At 46.4% G+C, this 22675-nt stretch overlaps 1 protein-coding gene across 5 annotated transcripts; it reads left to right on the forward strand.

The window, feature by feature from the left end:
- Positions 1-464: 464 nt before the first annotated feature.
- Positions 465-21302, forward strand: slc25a15a (solute carrier family 25 member 15a). Of its 5 annotated transcripts, XM_046293620.1 has the most exons (10): positions 1185-1337; positions 1467-1540; positions 3832-3928; positions 6858-6969; positions 14076-14222; positions 16302-16442; positions 16606-16781; positions 19089-19247; positions 20685-20783; positions 20901-21302. In XM_046293620.1, exons 3-10 carry the CDS (start codon positions 3874-3876, stop codon positions 21023-21025), a joined length of 1014 nt encoding a protein of 337 aa, XP_046149576.1. In that variant the 5' UTR covers positions 1185-1337; positions 1467-1540; positions 3832-3873; the 3' UTR covers positions 21026-21302. The 5 variants fall into 5 exon arrangements, with proteins under 5 accessions (XP_046149577.1, XP_046149575.1, XP_046149573.1 ...); XM_046293621.1 differs by lacking the exons at positions 1185-1337; positions 1467-1540 and adding an exon at positions 465-483; XM_046293619.1 differs by lacking the exon at positions 1467-1540 and having other exon boundaries at positions 1179-1337.
- Positions 21303-22675: the final 1373 nt, after the last annotated feature.

Genomic DNA, 22675 nt, shown 5'->3' on the forward strand with positions numbered 1-22675 from the left:
TAATTTCTCCCAATTAAATTATACATTTCTATTTGCAAATAGCCTAATAAAAAATGAATGTATGAAATGACTGCGCTTTGGATAAAAGCGTCTGCTAAATGGCATATATAAAAATGTATGAAATAGCGCTGCTCTGAGGACGTTCTAATAGAACGACGCTAAACTACTCAAAAGGTTTTCGCGTCGAGGTGATTAAGCGCTATTTGGGATCGTGGAAAATGACTCCTCAGAACAAGACCGTCAATGATGATTTGTTATACAGTCTTCGTGAATCATACGCATCATCCACGACTGAAGTCTGTACATGCTCGTTTTCTACCGATGCCTAGTGGCCACCAACTCAGTTTTCTTCAAAATGCTTTATAAGTTAACCAATGGAAGTCAGAGGAACCGATATTAAAACATTAAATTGTTATCATAATGGAGGATTATAATGATGAGGAGGAGGAGAATGAGGAAGAACAGAAGTTACTTTGAGATTTTGTAAGTGTACAATTTTAACCTGGATGATTTAGTTAGGGCTTCGGAATGAAAAGTACTAGGTTGTCATGGTGAGGGTTATATAGAGGACTCTGCCAGCGGATCTGCCCCTGAGGCTGCTCCAATCCAACTCTTGACAACATACACTCATTGGACAATACTGTCAACCAGCGAAAACAGCCCACACTCCAGGCCGACTCTTTGCCTGTGCTAACATCTTTTGGCCATTTGCAGGTACTACCACGGTTGTATTTTTAATTTATCCTTTATTTAACTAGGCAACTAGGCAAGTCAGTTAAATGAATGATGGCATACCCCGGCCAAACCATAACCCGGACTACACTGGGCCAATTGTTCGCTGGCCTATGGGACTCCCAATCACGGCCGGTTGTGATACAGCCTGGAATCGAACCAGGGTCTGTAGTGACGCCTCAAGCACTGAGATGCAGTGCCACTCAGACCGCTACGCCACTCAGGAGCTTGTGTCAATGTAGGCTTAATTCCCGTACAAATCAGGTACACACACACACAGTCATATGTTTCATTATAGCCGAACGTCTCGCACTTCTTTCACAGATGTAAAAGTTTAAAATTGTATTCCTGGGCCATGCGTCAGTCAGTGCACATTAGAGCGCCTTTGCGCACTACATGGGCGACAGCGTTCCAACGCAGGTGAAGACTCGTTCGTGACATAATAACTAAACCAGGAAGAAGACGTGAAGGAGCGTTAACTGTTTAGACGCTGGCAAGGAACCTCCGCGATTGTCTGAACGGAATTGAGCCTGAGTGGATTTGGCGTCGCGCGTCTGTGAAGGAATGTGGATTTAACTTCCAACTTTATCACATCCAATTCTCAGGTCAAGTGACATATTTCAGGATTTTCCCGGCAATAATGCATGTTATTCTGGACACGAAAAATTGTATATTTCATGATGCAATCGTGAACGGTATGTGATAAATTGTCTTCCGCTTTAATCTGGATGTAGACAGTCTTTTGTAACTACAACAACTCTACACAGACAACATTGACAAAGCAGAAACAGACTGTCACGGATACTTGGTAAACCTCGATTCAAACATAATACTCAGCCTGTGATTAACATATATGGCTATGATATGGACAGGGTTTGTTTGGTTAGTTACTTTCCTAAATGCAATCCGTTATCGTTATTAGTTACCTTTCCAAAATGTTAATTAGTTGCGTAACTTTTGGATTGCCCAAACTCAGTAACGTAATCAGTACGTTGTTTAAGAACCGTAGAAGTAAACAACATTTGGCGTGTCACCATAGTGATCTCTGCTCAGGCGGAACAAACTTAAACTTACACCTTTTAAAAACATGTATTTTTTTTTTTACCATTGGTCAATTGAATGTAAATTAAAAGTGTCATAATGTATTTTCTTTCTCGAAAAACATCGTTTCTGATTTTTTAAAGTAATCAAAGAAGTAATCATCTAGTTTTTCTAAAGTATCTGTAATCTGATTACATTAAAAATAAAAAGGTATCAGATTACATGTAGCCATTTACATTTACATTTACATTTAAGTCATTTAGCAGACGCTCTTATCCAGAGCGACCCCCCCATCCCTGTGTTACCCCCCCCCCATCCCCGTGTTACCCCCCCCATCCCTGTGTTACCCCCCCCTGTGTTACCCCCCATCCCTGTGTTACCCCCCATCCCTGTGTTACCCCCCATCCCTGTGTTACCCCCCCATCCCTGTGTTACCCCCCCCCCCATCCCTGTGTTACCCCCCCATCCCTGTGTTACCCCCCCATCCCTGTGTTACCCCGCATCCCTGTGTTACCCCCCATCCCTGTGTTACCCCCATCCCTGTGTTACCCCCCATCCCTGTGTTACCCCCATCCCTGTGTTACCCCCGCATCCCTGTGTTACCCCCCATCCCTGTGTTACCCCCCCCCATCCCTGTGCATCCCTGTGTTACCCCCCCATCCCTGTGTTACCCCCATCCCTGTGTTACCCCCCCCCATCCCTGTGTTACTTACCCCTCCCATCCCTGTGTTACCCCCCCATCCCTGTGTTACCCCCCCCATCCCTGTGTTACCCCCCCCATCCCTGTGTTACCCCTCCCCATCCCCGTGTTACCCCCCATCCCCGTGTTACCCACCCCCATCCCTGTGTTACCCCCCCCCCCATCCCCGTGTTACCCACCCCCCATCCCTGTGTTACCCCCCCCATCCCTGTGTTACCCCCCCCCATCCCTGTGTTACCCCCCATCCCTGTGTTACCCCCCCCCCCGTGTCCCTGTGTTACCCCCCATCCCTGTGTTACCCCTCCCCATCCCCGTGTTACCCCCCCCATCCCCGTGTTACCCCCCCCCATCCCTGTGTTACCCCCCCCCCATCCCTGTGTTACCCCCGCCCCCATCCCTGTGTTACCCCCCCCCCATCCCTGTGTTACCCCCCCCATCCCTGTGTTACCCCTCCCCATCCCCGTGTTACCCCCCCCCCATCCCTGTGTTACCCCCCCCATCCCTGTGTTACCCCCCATCCCTGTGTTACCCCTCCCCATCCCCGTGTTACCCCGCCCCATCCCTGTGTTACCCCCCCATCCCTGTGTTACCCCCCCCATCCCTGTGTTACCCCCCATCCCTGTGTTACCCCTCCCCATCCCCGTGTTACCCCCCCCCCATCCCTGTGTTACCCCCGCCCCCATCCCTGTGTTACCCCTCCCCATCCCTGCGTTACCCCCCCCCATCCCTGTGTTACCCCCCCATCCCTGTGTTACCCCTCCCCATCCCTGTGTTACCCCCATCCCCGTGTTACCCCCCCCATCCCCCCCATCCCCATCCATCCCTGTGTTATCCCCCCCCCATCCCTGTGTTACCCCCCCCATCCCTGTGTTACCCCCCCATCCCTGTGTTACCCCCCCCTGTGTTACCCCCCCATCCCTGTGTTACCCCTCCCATCCCTGTGTTACCCCCCCATCCCTGCGTTACCCCCCCATCCCCGTGTTACCCCCCCCATCCCTGTGTTACCCCCCCTGTGTCCCTGTGTTACCCCCCATCCCTGTGTTACCCCCCCCATCCCTGTGTTACCCCCCATCCCTGTGTTACCCCCCATCCCTGTGTTACCCCCCCATCCCTGTGTTACCCCCCCCCATCCCTGTGTTACCCCCCATCCCTGCGTTACCCCCCATCCCTGTGTTACCCCCCATCCCTGTGTTATGGTATTTATAGATGGTAGTTACACACAGTAATGGTGATACTATCACATGATGACTGTCATGTAGGCTTGTAGTTTTTGATAAAACGCACACGGACAGTAGAATATTACTAACATAATATTAATGTTATGTTTACTGTGGGTGGTTTTGTTCTTCTATAACCAGTGGTGAAGGTTTAGCATCATCATCATCATCATCATCATCATCATGGCACCTCATCCAGTGGTCCAGGCCATCATAGACCTCTCAGCTGGAGCGATAGGTAGGTCTACATCTAGATTACCTCCCAACGTGCACCCTCTTCCCTCTCGTGCACTACTTTTAGCCAGGTTCCATAGGGTAGTGCACTATTTTAGACCAGGGTCTATAGGGCTCTTGGTGGAACAGGCTGGCAACAATAAGGATCCCCCCTAACAATGTGTGGCACGCTGGCAACAATAAGGATCCCCCCTAACAATGTGTGGCACGCTGGCAACAATAAGGATCCCCCCTAACAATGTGTGGCACGCTGGCAACAATAAGGATCCCGCCTAACAATGTGTGGCACGCTGGCAACAATAAGGATCCCGCCTAACAATGTGTGGCAGGCTGGCAACAATAAGGATCCCCCCTAACAATGTGTGGCACGCTGGCAACAATAAGGATCCCCCCTAACAATGTGTGGCACGCTGGCAACAATAAGGATCCCGCCTAACAATGTGTGGCAGGCTGGCAACAATAAGGATCCCGCCTAACAATGTGTGGCACCCATGTCCCTCCTCCTCTGTCTCCTCTCCATGTCCCTCCTCCTCTGTCTCCTCTCCATGTCACTCCTCCTCCTCTGTCTCCTCTCCATGTCCCTCCTCCTCCTCTGTCTCCTCTCCATGTCCCTCCTCCTCCTCTGTCTCCTCTCCATGTCCCTCCTCCTCCTCTGTCTCCTCTCCATGTCCCTCCTCCTCCTCTGTCTCCTCTCCATGTCCCTCCTCTTCCTCTGTCTCCTCTCCATGTCCCACCTCCTCCTCTGTATCCTCTCCAAGTCCCTCCTCCTCCTCTGTCTCCTCTCCATGTCCCTCCTCCTCCTCTGTATCCTCTCCATGTCCCTGTCTCCTCCTCTGTCTCCTCTCCATGTCCCTCCTCCTCCTCTGTCTCCTCTCCATGTCCCTCCTCCTCCTCTGTCTCCTCTCCATGTCCCTCCTCCTCCTCTGTCTCCTCTCCATATCCCTCCTCTGTCTCCTCTGTCTCCTCTTCATATCACTCCTCCTCCTCTGTCTCCTCTCCATCTCCCTCCCTCCCTCCTCCTCCTCGGTCTCCTCTCCATGTCCCTCCTCCTCCTCATCTGTCTCTTCTCCATCTCCCTCCTCATATGTCTCCCCTCCATCTCCCTCCTCCTCAGTCTCCTCTCCATGTCCCTCCTCCTCCTCTCCTCCTCTGTCTCCTCTCCATGTCCCTCCTCCTCCTCTCCTCCTCTGTCTCCTCTCCATGTCCCTCCTCCTCCTCTCCTCCTCAGTCTCCTCTCCATGTCCCTCCTCCTCCTCTCCTCCTCTGTCTCCTCTCCATGTCTCTTCATCTCCCTCCTCCTCTCCTCTTCCTCCCCTCCTCCAATGTCTCCTCTCCATCTCCCTCCTTCTCCCTCCTCCTCTGTCTCCTCTCCATCTCCCTCCTCATATGTTTCCCCTCCATCTCCCTCCTCCTCAGTCTCCTCTCCATCTCCCTCCCTCCTCCTCCTCGGTCTCCTTTCCATCTCCCTCCCTCCCAATCCTCCTCCTCTCTATCTCCCTCCCTCCTCCTCCTCGGTCTCCTCTCCATCTCCCTCCCTCCTCCTCCTCGGTCTCCTCTCCATCTCCCTCATCCTCTTCATCTCCCTCCCTCCTCCTCGGTCTCCTCTCCACTCCCTCCTCATCTGTCTCTTCTCCATCTCCCTCCTCTCCATCTCCCTCCTCCTCTTCATCTCCCTCCCTCCTCGGTCTCCTCTCCATCTCCCTCCTCCCCTCCTCTGATCTGAAATCTGTACCTAGGTACACCCAGTAGCTGTGTTTCAAACCCTCTCCATCTTCTCCCTCCTCTCCACACTGTCATTGACACTGACCCAACTCCAGCCATTTTAATAATGGGAATTGATGGGAAATGATGTAAATATATCACTAGCCACTTTAAACAATGCTACCTTATACAATGTTACTTACCCTACATTATTAATCTCATATGCATATGTATATACTGTACTCTACATCATCGACTGCATCCTTATGTAACACATGTATCACTAGCCACTTTAACTATGCCACTTTGTTTACTTTGTCTACACACTCATCTCATATGTATATACTGTACTCGATACCATCTACTGTATGCTGCTCTGTACCATCACTCATTCATATATCCTTATGTAAATGTTCCTTATCTCCTTACACTGTGTATAAGACAGTAGTTTTGGAATTGTTAGTTAGATTACTTGTTGGTTATCACTGCATTGTCGGAACTAGAAGCACAAGCATTTCGCTACACTTGCATTTAACATCTGCTAACCATGTGTATGTGACAAATAACATTTGATTTGATTTGATTTGACCTCATCGGTCTCCTCTCCATCTTCCCCCTCCCTCCTCCTCCTCGGTCTCCTCTCCATCTTCTCCCTCCTCATCGGTCTCCTCTCCATCTTCTCCCTCCTCATCGGTCTCCTCTCCATCTTCTCCCTCCTCTCCTCCTCATCGGGCTCATCTCCATCTTCTCCTCTCCTCCTCATCGGTCTCCTCTCCATCTTCTCCCTCCTCCTCCTCGGTCTCCTCTCCATCTTCTCCCTCCTCTCCTCCTCATCGGTCTCCTCTCCATCTTCTCCTCCCTCCTCATCGGTCTCCTCTCCATCTTCTCCTCCTCTCCTCCTCATCGGTCTCCTCTCCATCTTCTCCCTCCTCCTCATCGGTCTCCTCTCCATCTTCTCCCTCCTCTCCTCCTCATCGGTCTCCTCTCCATCTTCTCCCTCCTCCTCATCGGTCTCCTCTCCATCTTCTCCCTCTTCTCCCTCCTCATCGGTCTCCTCTCCATCTTCTCCCTCCTCCTCATCGGTCTCTTCTCCATCTTCTCCCTCCTCTCCTCCTCATCGGTCTCCTCTCCATCTTCTCCCTCCTCCTCATCGGTCTCCTCTCCATCTTCTCCCTCCTCTCCTCCTCATCGGTCTCCTCTCCATCTTCTCCCTCCGCCCATGTTGTCTTTAGGTGGGACAGCCTGTGTGTTCAGTGGCCAGCCGTTCGACACAGCCAAGGTGAAGATGCAGACCTTCCCTTCCATGTACCGAGGCTTCCTCCACTGTTTCATGGCCACCTACAGGTAAACACTTTACAGTAGTATTATTCCGGAATCCTGTGTATTTACAGTAGTATTATTCCTTAATCCTGTGTATTTACAGTAGTATTATTCCTGAATCCTGTGTAATTACAGTAGTATTATTCCTGAATCCTGTGTATTTACAGTAGTATTATTCCTGAATCCTGTGTATTTACAGTAGTATTATTCCGGAATCCTGTGTATTTACAGTAGTATTATTCCGGAATCCTGTGTATTTACAGTAGTATTATTCCTGAATCCAGTAGTATTATTCCGTGTATTTACAGTAGTATTATTCCTGAATCCTGTGTATTTACAGTAGTATTATTCCTGAATCCTGTGTATGCCACAGTAGTATTATTCTGGAATCCTGTGTATTTACAGTAGTGTTATTCCTGAATCCTGTGTATTTACAGTAGTATTATTCCTGAATCCTGTGTATTTACAGTAGTATTATTCCTGAATCCTGTGTATTTACAGTAGTATTATTCCTGAATCCTGTGTATTTACAGTAGTATTATTCCTGAATCCTGTGTATTTACAGTAGTATTATTCCTGAATCCTGTGTATTTACAGTAGTATTATTCCGGAATCCTGTGTATTTACAGTAGTATTATTCCTGAATCCTGTGTATTTACGGTAGTATTATTCCTGAATCCTGTGTATTTACAGTAGTATTATTCCTGAATCCTGTGTAATTACAGTAGTATTATTCTGGAATCCTGTGTATTTACAGTAGTGTTATTCCTGAATCCTGTGTATTTACAGTAGTATTATTCCTGAATCCTGTGTATTTACAGTAGTATTATTCCTGAATCCTGTGTATTTACAGTAGTATTATTCCTGAATCCTGTGTATTTACAGTAGTATTATTCCAGAATCCTGTGTATTTACAGTAGTATTATTCCTGAATCCTGTGTATTTACAGTAGTATTATTCCTGAATCCTGTGTATTTACAGTAGTATTATTCCTGAATCATGTGTATTTACAGTAGTATTATTCCGGAATCCTGTGTATTTACAGTAGTATTATTCCTGAATCCTGTGTATTTACAGTAGTATTATTCCGGAATCCTGTAACGGCTTTCTTCTATCTCCTCCTCTGACGAAGAGGTGGAACAAGGATCGGACCAAAATGAAGAGTGGTGGTTACTCATGTTCTTTAATGAAAAAATGAACTATTCATGAAATAACCAAATATACAAAACAACAAACGGAACGTGAAAACCTAAACAGCCTGTCTGGTGAAAACAAACACAAAGACAGGAACAATCACCCATGAAACACTGAAAGAATATGGCTGCCTAAATATGGTTCCCAATCAGAGACAACGAGAATCACCTGTCTCTGATTAAGAACCGCCTGGCAACCATAGACTTTCCTGAAACCTGTCAGCCACAATCCCAATACCTACTAAAGCCCCAATACAAAAACACACCACAAAATAAACCCATGTCACACCCTGGCCTGACCAAATAAATGAAGACAAACATACATACTTCGACCAGGGCGTGACAAATCCTGTGTATTTACAGTAGTATTATTCCTGAATCCTGTGTATTTACAGTAGTACTATTCCTGAATCCTGTGTATTTACAGTAGTATTATTCCTGAATCCTGTGTATTTACAGTAGTATTATTCCTGAATCCTGTGTATTTACAGTGGTATTATTCCTGAATCCTGTGTATTTACAGTAGTATTATTCCTGAATCCTGTGTATTTGCAGTAGTATTATTCCTGAATCCTGTGTATTTACAGTAGTATTATTCCTGAATCCTGTGTATTTACAGTAGTATTGTTCCTGAATCCTGTGTATTTACAGTAGTATTATTCCAGAATCATGTGTATTTACAGTAGTATTATTCCTGACTCCTGTGTATTTACAGTGGTATTATTCCTGAATCCTGTGTATTTACAGTAGTATTATTCCTGAATCCTGTGTATTTACAGTAGTATTATTCCTGAATCCTGTGTAGTTACAGTAGTATTATTCCTGAATCCTGTGTATTTACAGTAGTATTATTCCTGAATCCTGTGTATTTACAGTAGTATTATTCCTGACTCCTGTGTATTTACAGTGGTATTATTCCTGAATCCTGTGTATTTACAGTAGTATTATTCCTGAATCCTGTGTATTTACAGTAGTATTATTCCTGAATCCTGTGTAGTTACAGTAGTATTATTCCTGAATCCTGTGTATTTACAGTAGTATTATTCCTGAATCCTGTGTATTTACAGTAGTATTATTCCGGAATTCTGTGTATTTACAGTAGTATTATTCCTGAATCCTGTGTATTTACAGTAGTATTATTCCAGAATCCTGTGTATTTACAGTAGTATTATTCCTGAATCCTGTGTAGTTACCTTTCATATAAATACAGTACCAGTCAAAAGTTTGGACATACCTGCTCATTCCAGGGTTTATTCTTTATTTGTACTATATTCTACATTGTAGAATAATAGTGAAGACATCAAAACTATGAAATAACACATATGGAATCATGTAGTAACCAGAAAAAAGTGGTAAAACAAATCTAAATATATTTCTTCAAAGTAGACACCCTTTGCCTTGATGAACAGCTTGTGTGTCCAAACATCTCTGCCCCCAACGCTCTAGGCGACCAGTTTTGATAGCCCTTAGCCGCACCCTCATACTACTCCTTCTCTGTTCCGCGGGTGATGTGGAGGTAAACCCAGGCCCTGCATGTCCCCAGGCACCCTCATTTGTTGACTTCTGTGATCGAAAAAGCCTTGGTTTCATGCATGTCAACATCAGAAGCCTCCTCCCTAAGTTTGTTTTACTCACTGCTTTAGCACACTCTGCTAACCCTGATGTCCTTGCCGTGTCTGAATCCTGGCTCAGGAAGGCCACCAAAAATTCAGATATTTCCATACCCAACTATAACATCTTCCGTCAAGATAGAACTGCCAAAGGGGGAGGAGTTGCAGTCTACTGCAGAGATAGCCTGCAAAGTAATGTCATACTTTCCAGGTCCATACCCAAACAGTTCGAACTACTAATTCTGAAAATTACTCTCTCCAGAAATAAGTCTCTCACTGTTGCCGCCTGCTACCGACCCCCCTCAGCTCCCAGCTGTGCCCTGGACACCATTTGTGAATTGATTGCCCCCCATCTAGCTTCAGAGTTTGTTCTGTTAGGTGACCTAAACTGGGATATGCTTAACACCCCGGCAGTCCTACAATCTAAGCTAGATGTCCTCAATCTCACACAAATCATCAAGGAACCCACCAGGTACAACCCTAACTCTGTAAGCAAGGGCACCTCATAGACGTCATCCTGACCAACTGGCCCTCCAAATACACCTCCGCTGTCTTCAACCAGGATCTCAGCGACCACTGCCTCATTGCCTGTATCCGCTACGGTGCCGCAGTCAAACGACCACCCCTCATCACTCTCAAACGCTCCCTAAAACACTTCTGTGAGCAGGCCTTTCTAATCGACCTGGCCCGGGTATCCTGGAAGGACATTGACCTCATCCCGTCAGTTGAGGATGCATGGTCATTCTTTAAGAGTAACTTCCTCACCATTTTAGATAAGCATGCTCCGTTCAAAAAATGCAGAACTAAGAACAGATACAGCCCTTGGTTCACTCCAGACCTGACTGCCCTCGACCAGCACAAAAACATCCTGTGGCGGACTGCAATAGCATCGAACAGTCCCCGCGATATGCAACTGTTCAGGAAAGTCAGGAACCAATACACGCAGTCAGTCAGGAAAGCTAAGGCCAGCTTCTTCAGGCAGAAGTTTGCATCCTGTAGCTCCAACTCCAAAAAGTTCTGGGACACTGTGAAGTCCATGGAGAACAAGAGCACCTCCTCCCAGCTGCCCACTACACTGAGGCTAGGGAACACGGTCACCACCGACAAATCCATGATTATCGAAAACTTCAACAAGCATTTCTCAACGGCTGGCCATGCCTTCCGCCTGGCCACTCCTACCTCGGCCAACAGCGCCGGCCCCCCCCACAGCTCCTCGCCCAAGCCTCTCCAGGTTCTCCTTTACCCAAATCCAGATAACAGATGTTCTGAAAGAGCTGCAAAACCTGGACCCGTATAAATCAGCTGGGCTTGACAATCTGGACCCTCTATTTCTGAAACTATCCGCCGCCATTGTCGCAACCCCTATTACCAGCCTGTTCAACCTCTCTTTCTTATCGTCTGAGATCCCCAAGGATTGGAAAGCTGCTGCAGTCATCCCCCTCTTCAAAGGGGGAGACACCCTGGACCCAAACTGTTACAGACCTATATAATAATAATAATATATGCCATTTAGCAGACGCTTTTATCCAAAGCGACTTACAGTCATGCGTGCATACATTCTACGTATGGGTGGTCCCGGGGATCGAACCCACTACCCTGGCATTACAAGTGCCATGCTCTATCCATTCTGCCCTGCCTATCTAAGGTCTTCGAAAGCCAAGTCAACAAACAGGTCACTGACCATCTCGAATCCCACCGTACCTTCTCCTCTATGCAATCTGGTTTCAGAGCCGGTCACGGGTGCACCTCAGCCACACTCAAGGTACTAAACGACATCATAACCGCCATCGATAAAAGACAGTACTGTGCAGCCGTCTTCATCGACCTTGCCAAGGCTTTCGACTCTGTCAATCACCAGATTCTTATCGGCAGACTCAGTAGCCTCGGTTTTTCGGATGACTGCCTTGCCTGGTTCACCAATTACTTTGCAGACAGAGTTCAGTGTGTCAAATCGGAGGGCATGCTGTCCGGTCCTCTGGCAGTCTCTATGGGGGTGCCACAGGGTTCAATTCTCGGGCCGACTCTTTTCTCTGTATATATCAATGATGTTGCTCTTGCTGCGGGCGATTCCCTGATCCACCTCTACGCAGACGACACCATTCTATATACTTTCGGCCCGTCATTGGACACTGTGCTATCTAACCTCCAAACGAACTTCAATGCCATACAACACTCCTTCCGTGGCCTCCAACTGCTCTTAAACGCTAGTAAAACCAAATGCATGCTTTTCAACCGATCGCTGCCTGCACCCGCATGCCCGACTAGCATCACCACACTGGATGGTTCCGACCTTGAATATGTGGACACCTATAAGTACCTAGGTGTCTGGCTAGACTGCAAACTCTCCTTCCAGACCCATATCAAACATCTCCAATCGAAAATCAAATCAAGAGTCGGCTTTCTATTCCGCAACAAAGCCTCCTTCCCTCACGCTGCCAAGCTTACCCTAGTAAAACTGACTATCCTACCGATCCTCGACTTCGGCAATGTCATCTACAAAATCGCTTCCAACACTCTACTCAGCAAACTGGATGCAGTTTATCACAGTGCCATCCGTTTTGTCACTAAAGCACCTTATACTACCCACCACTGCGACTTGTATGCTCTAGTCGGCTGGCCCTCGCTACATATTCGTCGCCAGACCCACTGGCTCCAGGTCATCTACAAGTCCATGCTAGGCAAAGCTCCGCCTTATCTCAGTTCACTGGTCACGATGGCAACACCTATCCGTAGCACGCGCTCCAGCAGGTGTATCTCACTGATCATCCCTAAAGCCAGCACCTCATTCGGCCGCCTTTCGTTCCAGTACTCTGCTGCCTGTGACTGGAACGAATTGCAAAAATCGCTGAAGTTGGAGACTTTTATCTCCCTCACCAACTTCAAACATCAGCTATCTGAGCAGTTAACCGATCGCTGCAGCTGTACATAATCTATTGGTAAATAGCCCACCTATTTTCACCTACCTCATCCCCACAGTTTTTATTTATTTACTTTTCTGCTCTTTTGCACACCAATATCTCCACCTGTACATGATCATCTGATCATTTATCACTCCAGTGTTAATCTGCAATATTGTAATGTTTCCACTATCTCCTCATGCCTTTTGCATTGTATATAGACTCACCTTTTTTTCTACTGTGTTATTGACTTGTTAATTGTTTACTCCATGTGTAACTCTGTGTTGTCTGTTCACACTGCTATGCTTTATCTTGGCCAGGTCGCAGTTGCAAATGAGAACTTGTTCTCAACTAGCCTACCTGGTTAAATAAAGGTGAAATAAAAATAAAAATAAAACTGTATATACTGTACATACACTACATGACCAAAAGTATGTGGTCACCTGCTCGTCCAACATCTCATTCCAGAATCATGGGCATTAATATGGAGTTGATCCCCCATTAGCTGCTATAATAGCCTTTACTCTTCTGGGAAGGCTTTCCACTAGATGTTGGAACATTGCTGTGGGGACTTGCTTCCATTCAGCCACAAGAGCATTAGTGAGGTCGGGAACACTGATGTTGGGGGTGATTAGGCACGGTGCATTGTCATGCTGAAAGATGAAGGGCCTTCCCCACACAGTTGGAAGCACAGAATCGTCTAGAATGTTATTGTATGCTGTAGCATTACGATTTCCACATAACGCGGATCCACTGCTCTGGAGTCCAATGGCGGCGAGCTTTACACCACTCCAGCCGACGCTTGTCATTGGGCATGGTGATCTAAGGCTTGTGTGCGGCTGCTCGGCCACGGAAGAAGCTCCCGACAAACAGTTCTGAGGTTTCTTGTTTGGAACTCGTTAGTGAGTGTTGCAACCGAGGACAGAGGATTTGTACGCGCTTCAGCACTCACCACTCCCGTTCTGTGAGCTTGTGTGGCCTACCACTTCGTGGCTGAGCCGTTGTTGCTCCTAGACGTTTCCACTTCATAATAACAGCACTTACAGCTCACCGGGGGCATCTCTAGCAGGGCGGAAATTTTACGAACTGACTTGTTGGAAAGGTGGTATCCTATAACCTTGCCACATTGAAAGTCACTGATCTCTTCAGTATGGGCCATTCTACTGCCAATGTTTGTCTATGGAGATTGCATGATTTTTATACACCTGTCAGCAACAGGTGTGACTGAAATAGCCAAATCATCTAATTTGAAGAGGTGTCCACATACTGCTGTATATATAGTTTATCTTGATGAAGGCTAACACAACATAACGATCTGTTTGAAGTAATAAAAATGTATTTTTCCAAGTTTTCCAACTTCCATTATCCTCCAAGAGTTTCTGAATCGGAATACCTGTGTTTCCTGTCAATGATACCTGACGGGTCTGTAGACAGATGGGTCTGAGAGGGCTGTACCAGGGAGCCACCCCAGCCCTCATAGCCAACATCGCAGAGAACGCTGTCCTTTTCATGAGCTATGGTTTCTGTCAGGACGTGTTGCGGCGAATCACTGGGATGGACCGAGCCGTAGAACTCAGGTAGGACTGCCATGTAGGACCACAAAGACAAGCTTTTGCATTGTTAGGCTCTTTCTACAGGGTCTTTCTACAGGGTCTTTCTACAGGGTCTTTCTTCAGGGTCTTCTTTCTACAGGGTCTTTCTACAGGGTCTTTCTTCAGGGTCTTTCTACAGGGTCTTCAGGGTCTTTCTTCAGGGTCTTTCTACAGGGCCTTTCTTCAGGGTCTTTCTACAGGGTCTTTCTACAGGGCCTTTCTACAGGGCCTTTCTTCAGGGTCTTTCTTCAGGGTCTTTCTACAGGGTCTTTCTACAGGGTCTTTCTTCAGGGTCTTTCTTCAGGGTCTTCAGGGTCTTTCTTCAGGGTCTTTCTACAGGGTCTTTCTTCAGGGTCTTTCAACAGGGTCTTTCTTCAGGTCTTTCAACAGGGTCTTTCTTCAGGGTCTTTCTTCAGGGTCTTTCTTCAGGGTCTTTCTACAGGGTCTTTCTAGACGGTCTTTCAACAGGGTCTTTCTTCAGGGTCTTCAGGGTCTTTCTTCAGGGTCTTTCTACAGGGTCTTTCTTCAGGGTCTTATGAAGTGTGTATTGTGTATAATACTATAATTCTGTCCAAGCAGATAATTGTATATGCATGTTATTCAACAATGATCTTTCCAAGTCTTTCATATGACCTTTAAATATCAGTTGTGTCATATGACCTTTAAATATCAGTTGTGTCACATGACCTTTAAATATCAGTTGTGTCACATGACCTTTAAATATCAGTTGTGTCACATGACCTTTAAATATCAGTTGTGTCACATGACCTTTAAATATCAGTTGTGTCACATGACCTTTAAATATCAGTTGTGTCACATGACCTTTAAATATCAGTTGTGTCACATGACCTTTAAATATCAGTTGTGTCACATGACCTTTAAATATCAGTTGTGTCACATGACCTTTAAATATCAGTTGTGTCACATGACCTTTAAATATCAGTTGTGTCACATGACCTTTAAATATCAGTTGTGTCACATGACCTTTAAATATCAGTTGTGTCACATGACCTTTAAATATCAGTTGTGTCACATGACCTTTAAATATCAGTTGTGTCACATGACCTTTAAATATCAGTTGTGTCACATGACCTTTAAATATCAGTTGTGTCACATGACCTTTAAATATCAGTTGTGTCACATGACCTTAAATATCAGTTGTGTCACATGACCTTTAAATATCAGTTGTGTCACATGACCTTTAAATATCAGTTGTGTCACATGACCTTTAAATATCAGTTGTGTCACATGACCTTTAAATATCAGTTGTGTCACATGACCTTTAAATATCAGTTGTGTCACATGACCTTTAAATATCAGTTGTGTCACATGACCTTTAAATATCAGTTGTGTCACATGACCTTTAAATATCAGTTGTGTCACATGACCTTTAAATATCAGTTGTGTCACATGACCTTTAAATATCAGTTGTGTCACATGACCTTTAAATATCAGTTGTGTCACATGACCTTTAAATATCAGTTGTGTCACATGACCTTTAAATATCAGTTGTGTCACATGACCTTTAAATATCAGTTGTGTCACATGACCTTTAAATATCAGTTGTGTCACATGACCTTTAAATATCAGTTGTGTCACATGACCTTTAAATATCAGTTGTGTCACATGACCTTTAAATATCAGTTGTGTCACATGACCTTTAAATATCAGTTGTGTCACATGACCTTTAAATATCAGTTGTGTCACATGACCTTTAAATATCAGTTGTGTCACATGACCTTTAAATATCAGTTGTGTCACATGACCTTTAAATATCAGTTGTGTCACATGACCTTTAAATATCAGTTGTGTCACATGACCTTTAAATATCAGTTGTGTCACATGACCTTTAAATATCAGTTGTGTCACATGACCTTTAAATATCAGTTGTGTCACATGACCTTTAAATATCAGTTGTGTCACATGACCTTTAAATATCAGTTGTGTACCAGTAACCAGAGGTTAGGATGTTGTGTTCTTTGCCAATTTACTGCAAAAAGATGTTCCCTCTGCTATGGTTCTCCTCCTTCATTCCTCACCACCGGTCCCTGGTCCTCTCCTTAGTGACCTCCAGAAGGCATGTTCAGGCTCCCTAGCCTCCATCTTCTCCTCCCTGGCTCTCTGTCCCACAGAGCTGGTCAAGTGTCGTCTGCAGGCCATGCATGAGATGGAGGCCTCCGGTAAGATAACCGCAGGGCAGAAGAGGTAAGAGAAGATGCTATAATACCGTGCTTCTACATCTGCATGGGGGGGGGGGGGCTTTATAAATACTTTTGATACATGAGATGGAGGCCTCCGGTAAGATACCTGCAAGGCAGTGAGTGGGATTCATACCTCCAATATCTGTGTTGTGTCTCCCTGGGTCCAGTTCGGTGTGGTCCGTGGTTCGGACTGTGTTGAGGAAGGACGGTCCTCTTGGGTTCTACCAGGGTTTGACTACAACCATCGTCAGGGAGGTGCCCGGGTATTTCTGCTTCTTCGGAGCCTACGAGCTCTGTCGCACGACATTTGCTCAGCATCTGAACACCGAAAAGGATGGCATAGGTATGATGGTGAAATCATGAACACCTGTTGTATCTATGTATTCATTCAAGTTTTGCAATGCAACTATTTGAGTAATTACTGTGTTCCAAATGGCTCCTCCCCTCCCCTCTCATCTCCATCTCTTCTCATCATCTCTCCTCTCATCATCTCTCCTCCCCTCTCTCCTCTCCTCTCATCATCTCTCCTCCCCTCTCCCCTCATCATCTCTCCTCCCCTCTCCTCTCCTCTCCTCTCCCCTCATCATCTCTCCTCCTCTCATCATCTCTCCTCCCCTCTCCTCTCATCATCTCTCCTCCCCTCTCCTCTCATCATCTCTCCTCTCATCATCTCTCCTCCCCTCTCCTCTCATCATCTCTCCTCCTCTCATCATCTCTCCTCCCCTCTCCTCTCATCATCTCTCCTCCTCTCTCCTCTCATCATCTCTTCTCTCCTCTCCCCTCTGTTCTCATCATCTCTCCTCCCCTCTCCTCTCATCATCTCTCCTCCCCTCTCATAATCTCTCCTCCTCTCTCCCCTCTTCTCCTCTCCTCTCCTCTCTCTCCTCTCATCACCTCTTATCTCCTCTCCTCTCCTCTCCTCATATCTCCTCTCCTCTGCTCTCATCATCTCTCCTCCCCTCTCCTCTCATCATCTCTCCTCCCCTCTCCTCTCATCATCTCTCCTCCCCTCTCCTCTCATCATCTCTCCTCCTCTCTCCTCGCATCATCTCTTCTCTTCTCTCCTCTCCCCTCTCTTCTCATCATCTCTCCTCCCCTCTCTTCTCATCATCTCTCCTCCCCTCTCCTCTCATCATCTCTCCTCCTCTCTCCTCTCATCATCTCTTCTCTTCTCTCCTCTCCCCTCTCTTCTCATCATCTCTCCTCCCCTCTCTTCTCATCATCTCTCCTCCCCTCTCTTCTCATCATCTCTCCTCTCCTCTCCTACCCTCTCTCTCCTCTCATCACCTCTCTCCTCCCTCTCCTCTCCTCCCTCTCCTCTCCTCATCTCCTCTCCTCTGCTCTCATCATCTCTCCTCCCCTCTCCTCTCATCATCTCTCCTCCCCTCTCCTCTCATCATCTCTCCTCCCCTCTCCTCTCATCATCTCTCCTCCCTCTCCTCTCATCATCTCTCCTCCTCTCTCCTCTCATCATCTCTTCTCTTCTCTCCCTCCCCTCTCTTCTCATCATCTCCTCCCCCTCTTCTCATCATCTCTCCTCCCCTCTCCTCTCATCATCTCTCCTCCTCTCTCCTCTCATCATCTCTCATCATCTCTCCTCCCCTCTCTTCTCATCATCTCTCCTCCCCTCTCTTCTCATCATCTCTCCTCTCCTCCTCTACCCTCTCTCTCTCTCTCATCACCTCTTATCTCCTCTCCTCTCCTCTCTCCCCTCCCTCTCCTCATATCTCCTCTCCTCTGCTCTCATCATCTCTCCTCCCCTCTCCTCTCATCATCTCTCCTCCCCTCTCCTCTCATCATCTCTCCTCCCCTCTCCTCTCTCCTCTCATCATCTCTCCTCCTCTCTCCTCTCATCATCTCTTCTCTCCTCTCCCCTCTCTCCTCCCCTCTCTTCTCATCATCTCTCCTCCCCTCTCCTCTCATCATCTCTCCTCCCCTCTCCTCTCATCATCTCTCCTCCCTCTCCTCTCTTCCCATCATCTCTCCTCTCCTCTCCTCATCTCCTCCCCCCCCATCTCTCCTCCCCTCCCCTCCCCATTTCTCCTCTCCTCTCCTCCCCTCTCCTCTCATCATCTCTTCTCCTCTCCTCTCATCATCTCTTCTCCTCTCCTCTCTTCTCCTCCCCTCTCCTCTCTCCTCCCCTCTCCTCTCTCCTCTCATCATCTCTTCTCTCCCTCTCATCTCTCCTCTCATCATCTCTTCTCTCCTCTCATCTCTCCTCTCATCATCTCTCCTCCCCTCTCCTCTCATCATCTCTCCTCCCCTCTCCTCTCATCATCTCTCCTCCCCTCTCCTCTCATCATCTCTCCTCCCCTCTCCTCTCATCATCTCTCCTCCTCTCTCCTCTCATCATCTCTTCTCTCCTCTCCCCTCATCATCTCTCCTCCTCTCTCCTCTCATCATCTCTTCTCTCCTCTCCCCTCTCTTCTCATCATCTCTCCTCCCCTTCTCATCATCTCCTCCCTCTCCTCTCATCATCTCTCCTCCCCTCTCATAATCTCTCCTCCCCTCCTCTCTCCCCTCTCCTCTCCCTCCCCTCCTCTCCCCTGCCCTCCCCTCCCCTCTCCTCTCCTCTCCTCCCCTCTCCTCTCCTCTCCTCTCCCTCTCCTCTCCTCTCCTCTCCTCTCCTCTCCTCCCCTCTCCTCTCTAGGCGTTGTCCCTCTGATGTTCAGTGGTGGGTTTGGGGGAGCGTGCCTGTGGCTGGTGGTCTATCCCATAGACTGTGTGAAGTCCAGGATCCAGGTCCACTCCCTAGCAGGCAGACAGCAAGGCTTCATCAATACCTTGATGGGGATCATACGCACTGAAGGTGAGGGAAGAAAGTGATACAATAGATACTGCATAATAGCTGAACTATAGTACTACTATATATGTGAATGGAAATGGGTATACTGTACACAGTGAGCTGGAGTAGCTCTTCCAGTTCACTGCAGTGGTGGAAAAAGTACCCCAATTATCATACTTGAGTAAAAGTAAAGATACCTTAATAGAAAATGACTCGAGTAAAAGGGAAAGTCACCCGGTGAAATACTACGTGAGTAAAAGTCTAAATGTATTTTGTTTAAAATCTACTTAAGTATCAATCATTTAAAATTCCTTAGAATTAAGCAAACCAGACAGCACCATTTACATTTTTAAAAAATGATGGATAGCCAGAGGCACGCTCCAACACTCCAACACTCAGACATCTTTACAAACGAAGCCTGTGTTTAGTGAGTCCTCCAGATCAGAGGCAGTAGGGATGACCAGGGATGTTCTCTGTTTAGTGAGTCCTCCAGATCAGAGGCAGTAGGGATGACCAGGGATGTTCTCTGTTTAGTGAGTCCTCCAGATCAGAGGCAGTAGGGATGACCAGGGATGTTCTCTGTTTAGTGAGTCCTCCAGATCAGAGGCAGTAGGGATGACCAGGGATGTTCTCTGTTTAGTGAGTCCTCCAGATCAGAGGCAGTAGGGATGACCAGGGATGTTCTCTGTTTAGTGAGTCCTCCAGATCAGAGGCAGTAGGGATGACCAGGGATGTTCTCTGTTTAGTGAGTCCTCCAGATCAGAGGCAGTAGGGATGACCAGATGTTCTCTGTTTAGTGAGTCCTCCAGATCAGAGGCAGGGGATGACCAGGGATGTTCTCTGTTTAGTGAGTCCTCCAGATCAGAGGCAGTAGGGATGACCAGGGATGTTCTCTGTTTAGTGAGTCCTCCAGATCAGAGGCAGTAGGGATGACCAGGGATGTTCTCTGTTTAGTGAGTCCTCCAGATCAGAGGCAGTAGGGATGACCAGGGATGTTCTCTGTTTAGTGAGTCCTCCAGATCAGAGGCAGTAGGGATGACCAGGGATGTTCTCTGTTTAGTGAGTCCTCCAGATCAGAGGCAGTAGGGATGACCAGGGATGTTCTCTGTTTAGTGAGTCCTCCAGATCAGAGGCAGTAGGGATGACCAGGGATGTTCTCTTGATACAGTAAGTAAGTGAATTGGACGATCTTCCTGTCCTGCTAAGAATTCAAAATGTAACGAGTACTTTTGGGTGTCAGGGAAAATGTATGGAGTAAAAGGTACATTATTTTCTATAGGAATTTAGTGAAGTAAGTTGTCAAAAATATAAATAGTAAAGTACAGATAAAAAAATGACTTAAGTAGTACTTTAAAGTATTTTAACTTGTGCACTTTACCCCATTGGTTCACTGTGTTCAACAGTTTATATTTTCAGTGAAATTAAGTATTATTTTTATTTATTTATTCTTTATTTAACCAGGTAGGCAAGTTGAGAACAAGTTCTCATTTACAATTGCGACCTGGACCAAGATAAAGCAAAGCAGTTCGACAGATACAACGACACAGAGTTACACATGGAGTAAAACAAACATACAGTCAATAATACAGTATAAACAAGTCTATATACAATGTGAGCAAATGAAAATAAAATTATAAACAGAACCTGTCTTCCTCTATATTTCTGTTCTTCCCATAGGAGTGGCTCCTCTCTACTCAGGCCTCACCCCCACCATGATCAGAACCTTCCCTGCCAACGGAGCTCTCTTCTTGGCCTATGAGCTCAGCCGTAAGGCGATGATGCAGAAGTTTGGAGACGTCTGATTGGCTGATCCCTCTGTTTCCTCCACCAATGCCTGCACTTTGGTTGGCATCCCAAAATGGAACCTTATGTTTAAACATTATCTTTAAAGTCTGAATGTCACTTTCTTTTGTGTATAAAATATACCTTTTGTTGTTGTTGTTGTTGTTGTTGTAGCTGTTGAAGGAAATTACCGACAGTTGTTGAGCAGGTCACAGTTATTTGAGAATGTAGAGTCCTTGGTGTTCTGTAAAAACTTTAAATAAAGTCACACAGTCTATGTTGAATGGCTAATCCTAACCTACCATATACAGTGTGATATTTCTCTCTTTTTATACAGGTTACTCACACTTAGTCAGCACTTCTACAAAACAGGTTTTCAGGTGTTTGTCAGCTTATGCTTTTTACAGTTATTCTATGGGACAACTATCTACTGTGAAGGTACTGTGAATCTTCTGTGAAAGTACTGTGAATGTACTGTGAATCTACTGTGAATCTACTGTGAAGATACTGTGAATCGATTGTGAAGGTACTGTGAATCTACTGTGAAGGTACTGTGAATCGATTGTGAAGGTACTGTGAATCTACTGTGAAGGTACTGTGTATAATTAGAACAAACTGTGCATTCAAAGAGGAGTTTTACCATTCAAACTGGTACTGAACCACGGCAAGTTGAGAGGCACATCGTCATGGTATTAGATTAAGTGTATACTCTGGTAAACACAATGACTTCTGGAAGACACTGTTCTTTATAACAATCAAATCAAATGGATTTATAAAAGCCATTCTTACATCAGCTGATATCTCAAAGTGCTGTACAGAAACCCAGCCTAAAACCCCAAACAGCAAGTAATGCAGGTGTAGAAGCACGGTGGCTAGGAAAAACTCCCTAGAAAGGCCAAAACCTAGGAAGAAACCTAGAGAGGAACCAGGCTATGAGGGGTGGCCAGTCCTCTTCTGGCTGTGCCGGGTGGAGATTATAACAGAACAGAACATTAACAGTAACCCAGTCTAACCCTACAGTAACCCAGTCTAACCCAGTCTAGCCCTAACAGTAACCCAGTCTAGCCCTAACAGTAACCCAGTCTAACCCTACAGTAACCCAGTCTAACCCAGTCTAGCCCTAACAGTAACCCAGTCTAGCCCTAACAGTAACCCAGTCTAGCCCAGTCTAACCCAAACAGTAACCCAGTCTAGCCCAGTCTAACCCAAACAGTAACCCAGTCTAACCCTAACAGTAACCCAGTCTAGCCCAGTCTAACCCAAACAGTAACCCAGTCTAGCCCTAACAGTAACCCAGTCTAGCCCTAACAGTAACCCAGTCTAGCCCTAACAGTAACCCAGTCTAGCCCTAACAGTAACCCAGTCTAGCCCTAACAGTAACCCAGTCTAGCCCTAACAGTAACCCAGTCCAGCCCTAGCAGTAACCCAGTCTAATCATAATAGTAACCCAGTCCAGCCCTAACAGTAACCCAGTCTAATCATAACAGTAACCCAGTCTAGCCCAGTGTAACCCAAACAGTAACCCAGACTCACCCTAACAGTAACCCAGTCTAGCCCTAACAGTAACCCAGTCCAGCCCTAACAGTAACCCAGTCTAACCCTAACAGTAACCCAGTCTAACCCTAACAGTAACCCAGTCTAGCCCAGTCTAACCCTAACAGTAATCCAGT

The sequence above is a fragment of the Oncorhynchus gorbuscha genome, linkage group LG13 (assembly GCF_021184085.1).
Source record: "Oncorhynchus gorbuscha isolate QuinsamMale2020 ecotype Even-year linkage group LG13, OgorEven_v1.0, whole genome shotgun sequence".
NCBI classification, from domain to species: domain Eukaryota; kingdom Metazoa; phylum Chordata; class Actinopteri; order Salmoniformes; family Salmonidae; genus Oncorhynchus; species Oncorhynchus gorbuscha.

Coding starts and splice junctions, on each gene's coding strand:
- slc25a15a (XM_046293621.1), top strand. CDS start 3,874: ATGGCACCTCATCCAGTGGTCCAGGCCATCATAGACCTCTCAGCTGGA. Junction 3,929..6,857: donor CCTCTCAGCTGGAGCGATAG/GTAGGTCTACAT, acceptor TGTTGTCTTTAG/GTGGGACAGCCTGTGTGTTC. Junction 20,784..20,900: donor GACACAGAGTTACACATGGA/GTAAAACAAACA, acceptor TTCTTCCCATAG/GAGTGGCTCCTCTCTACTCA.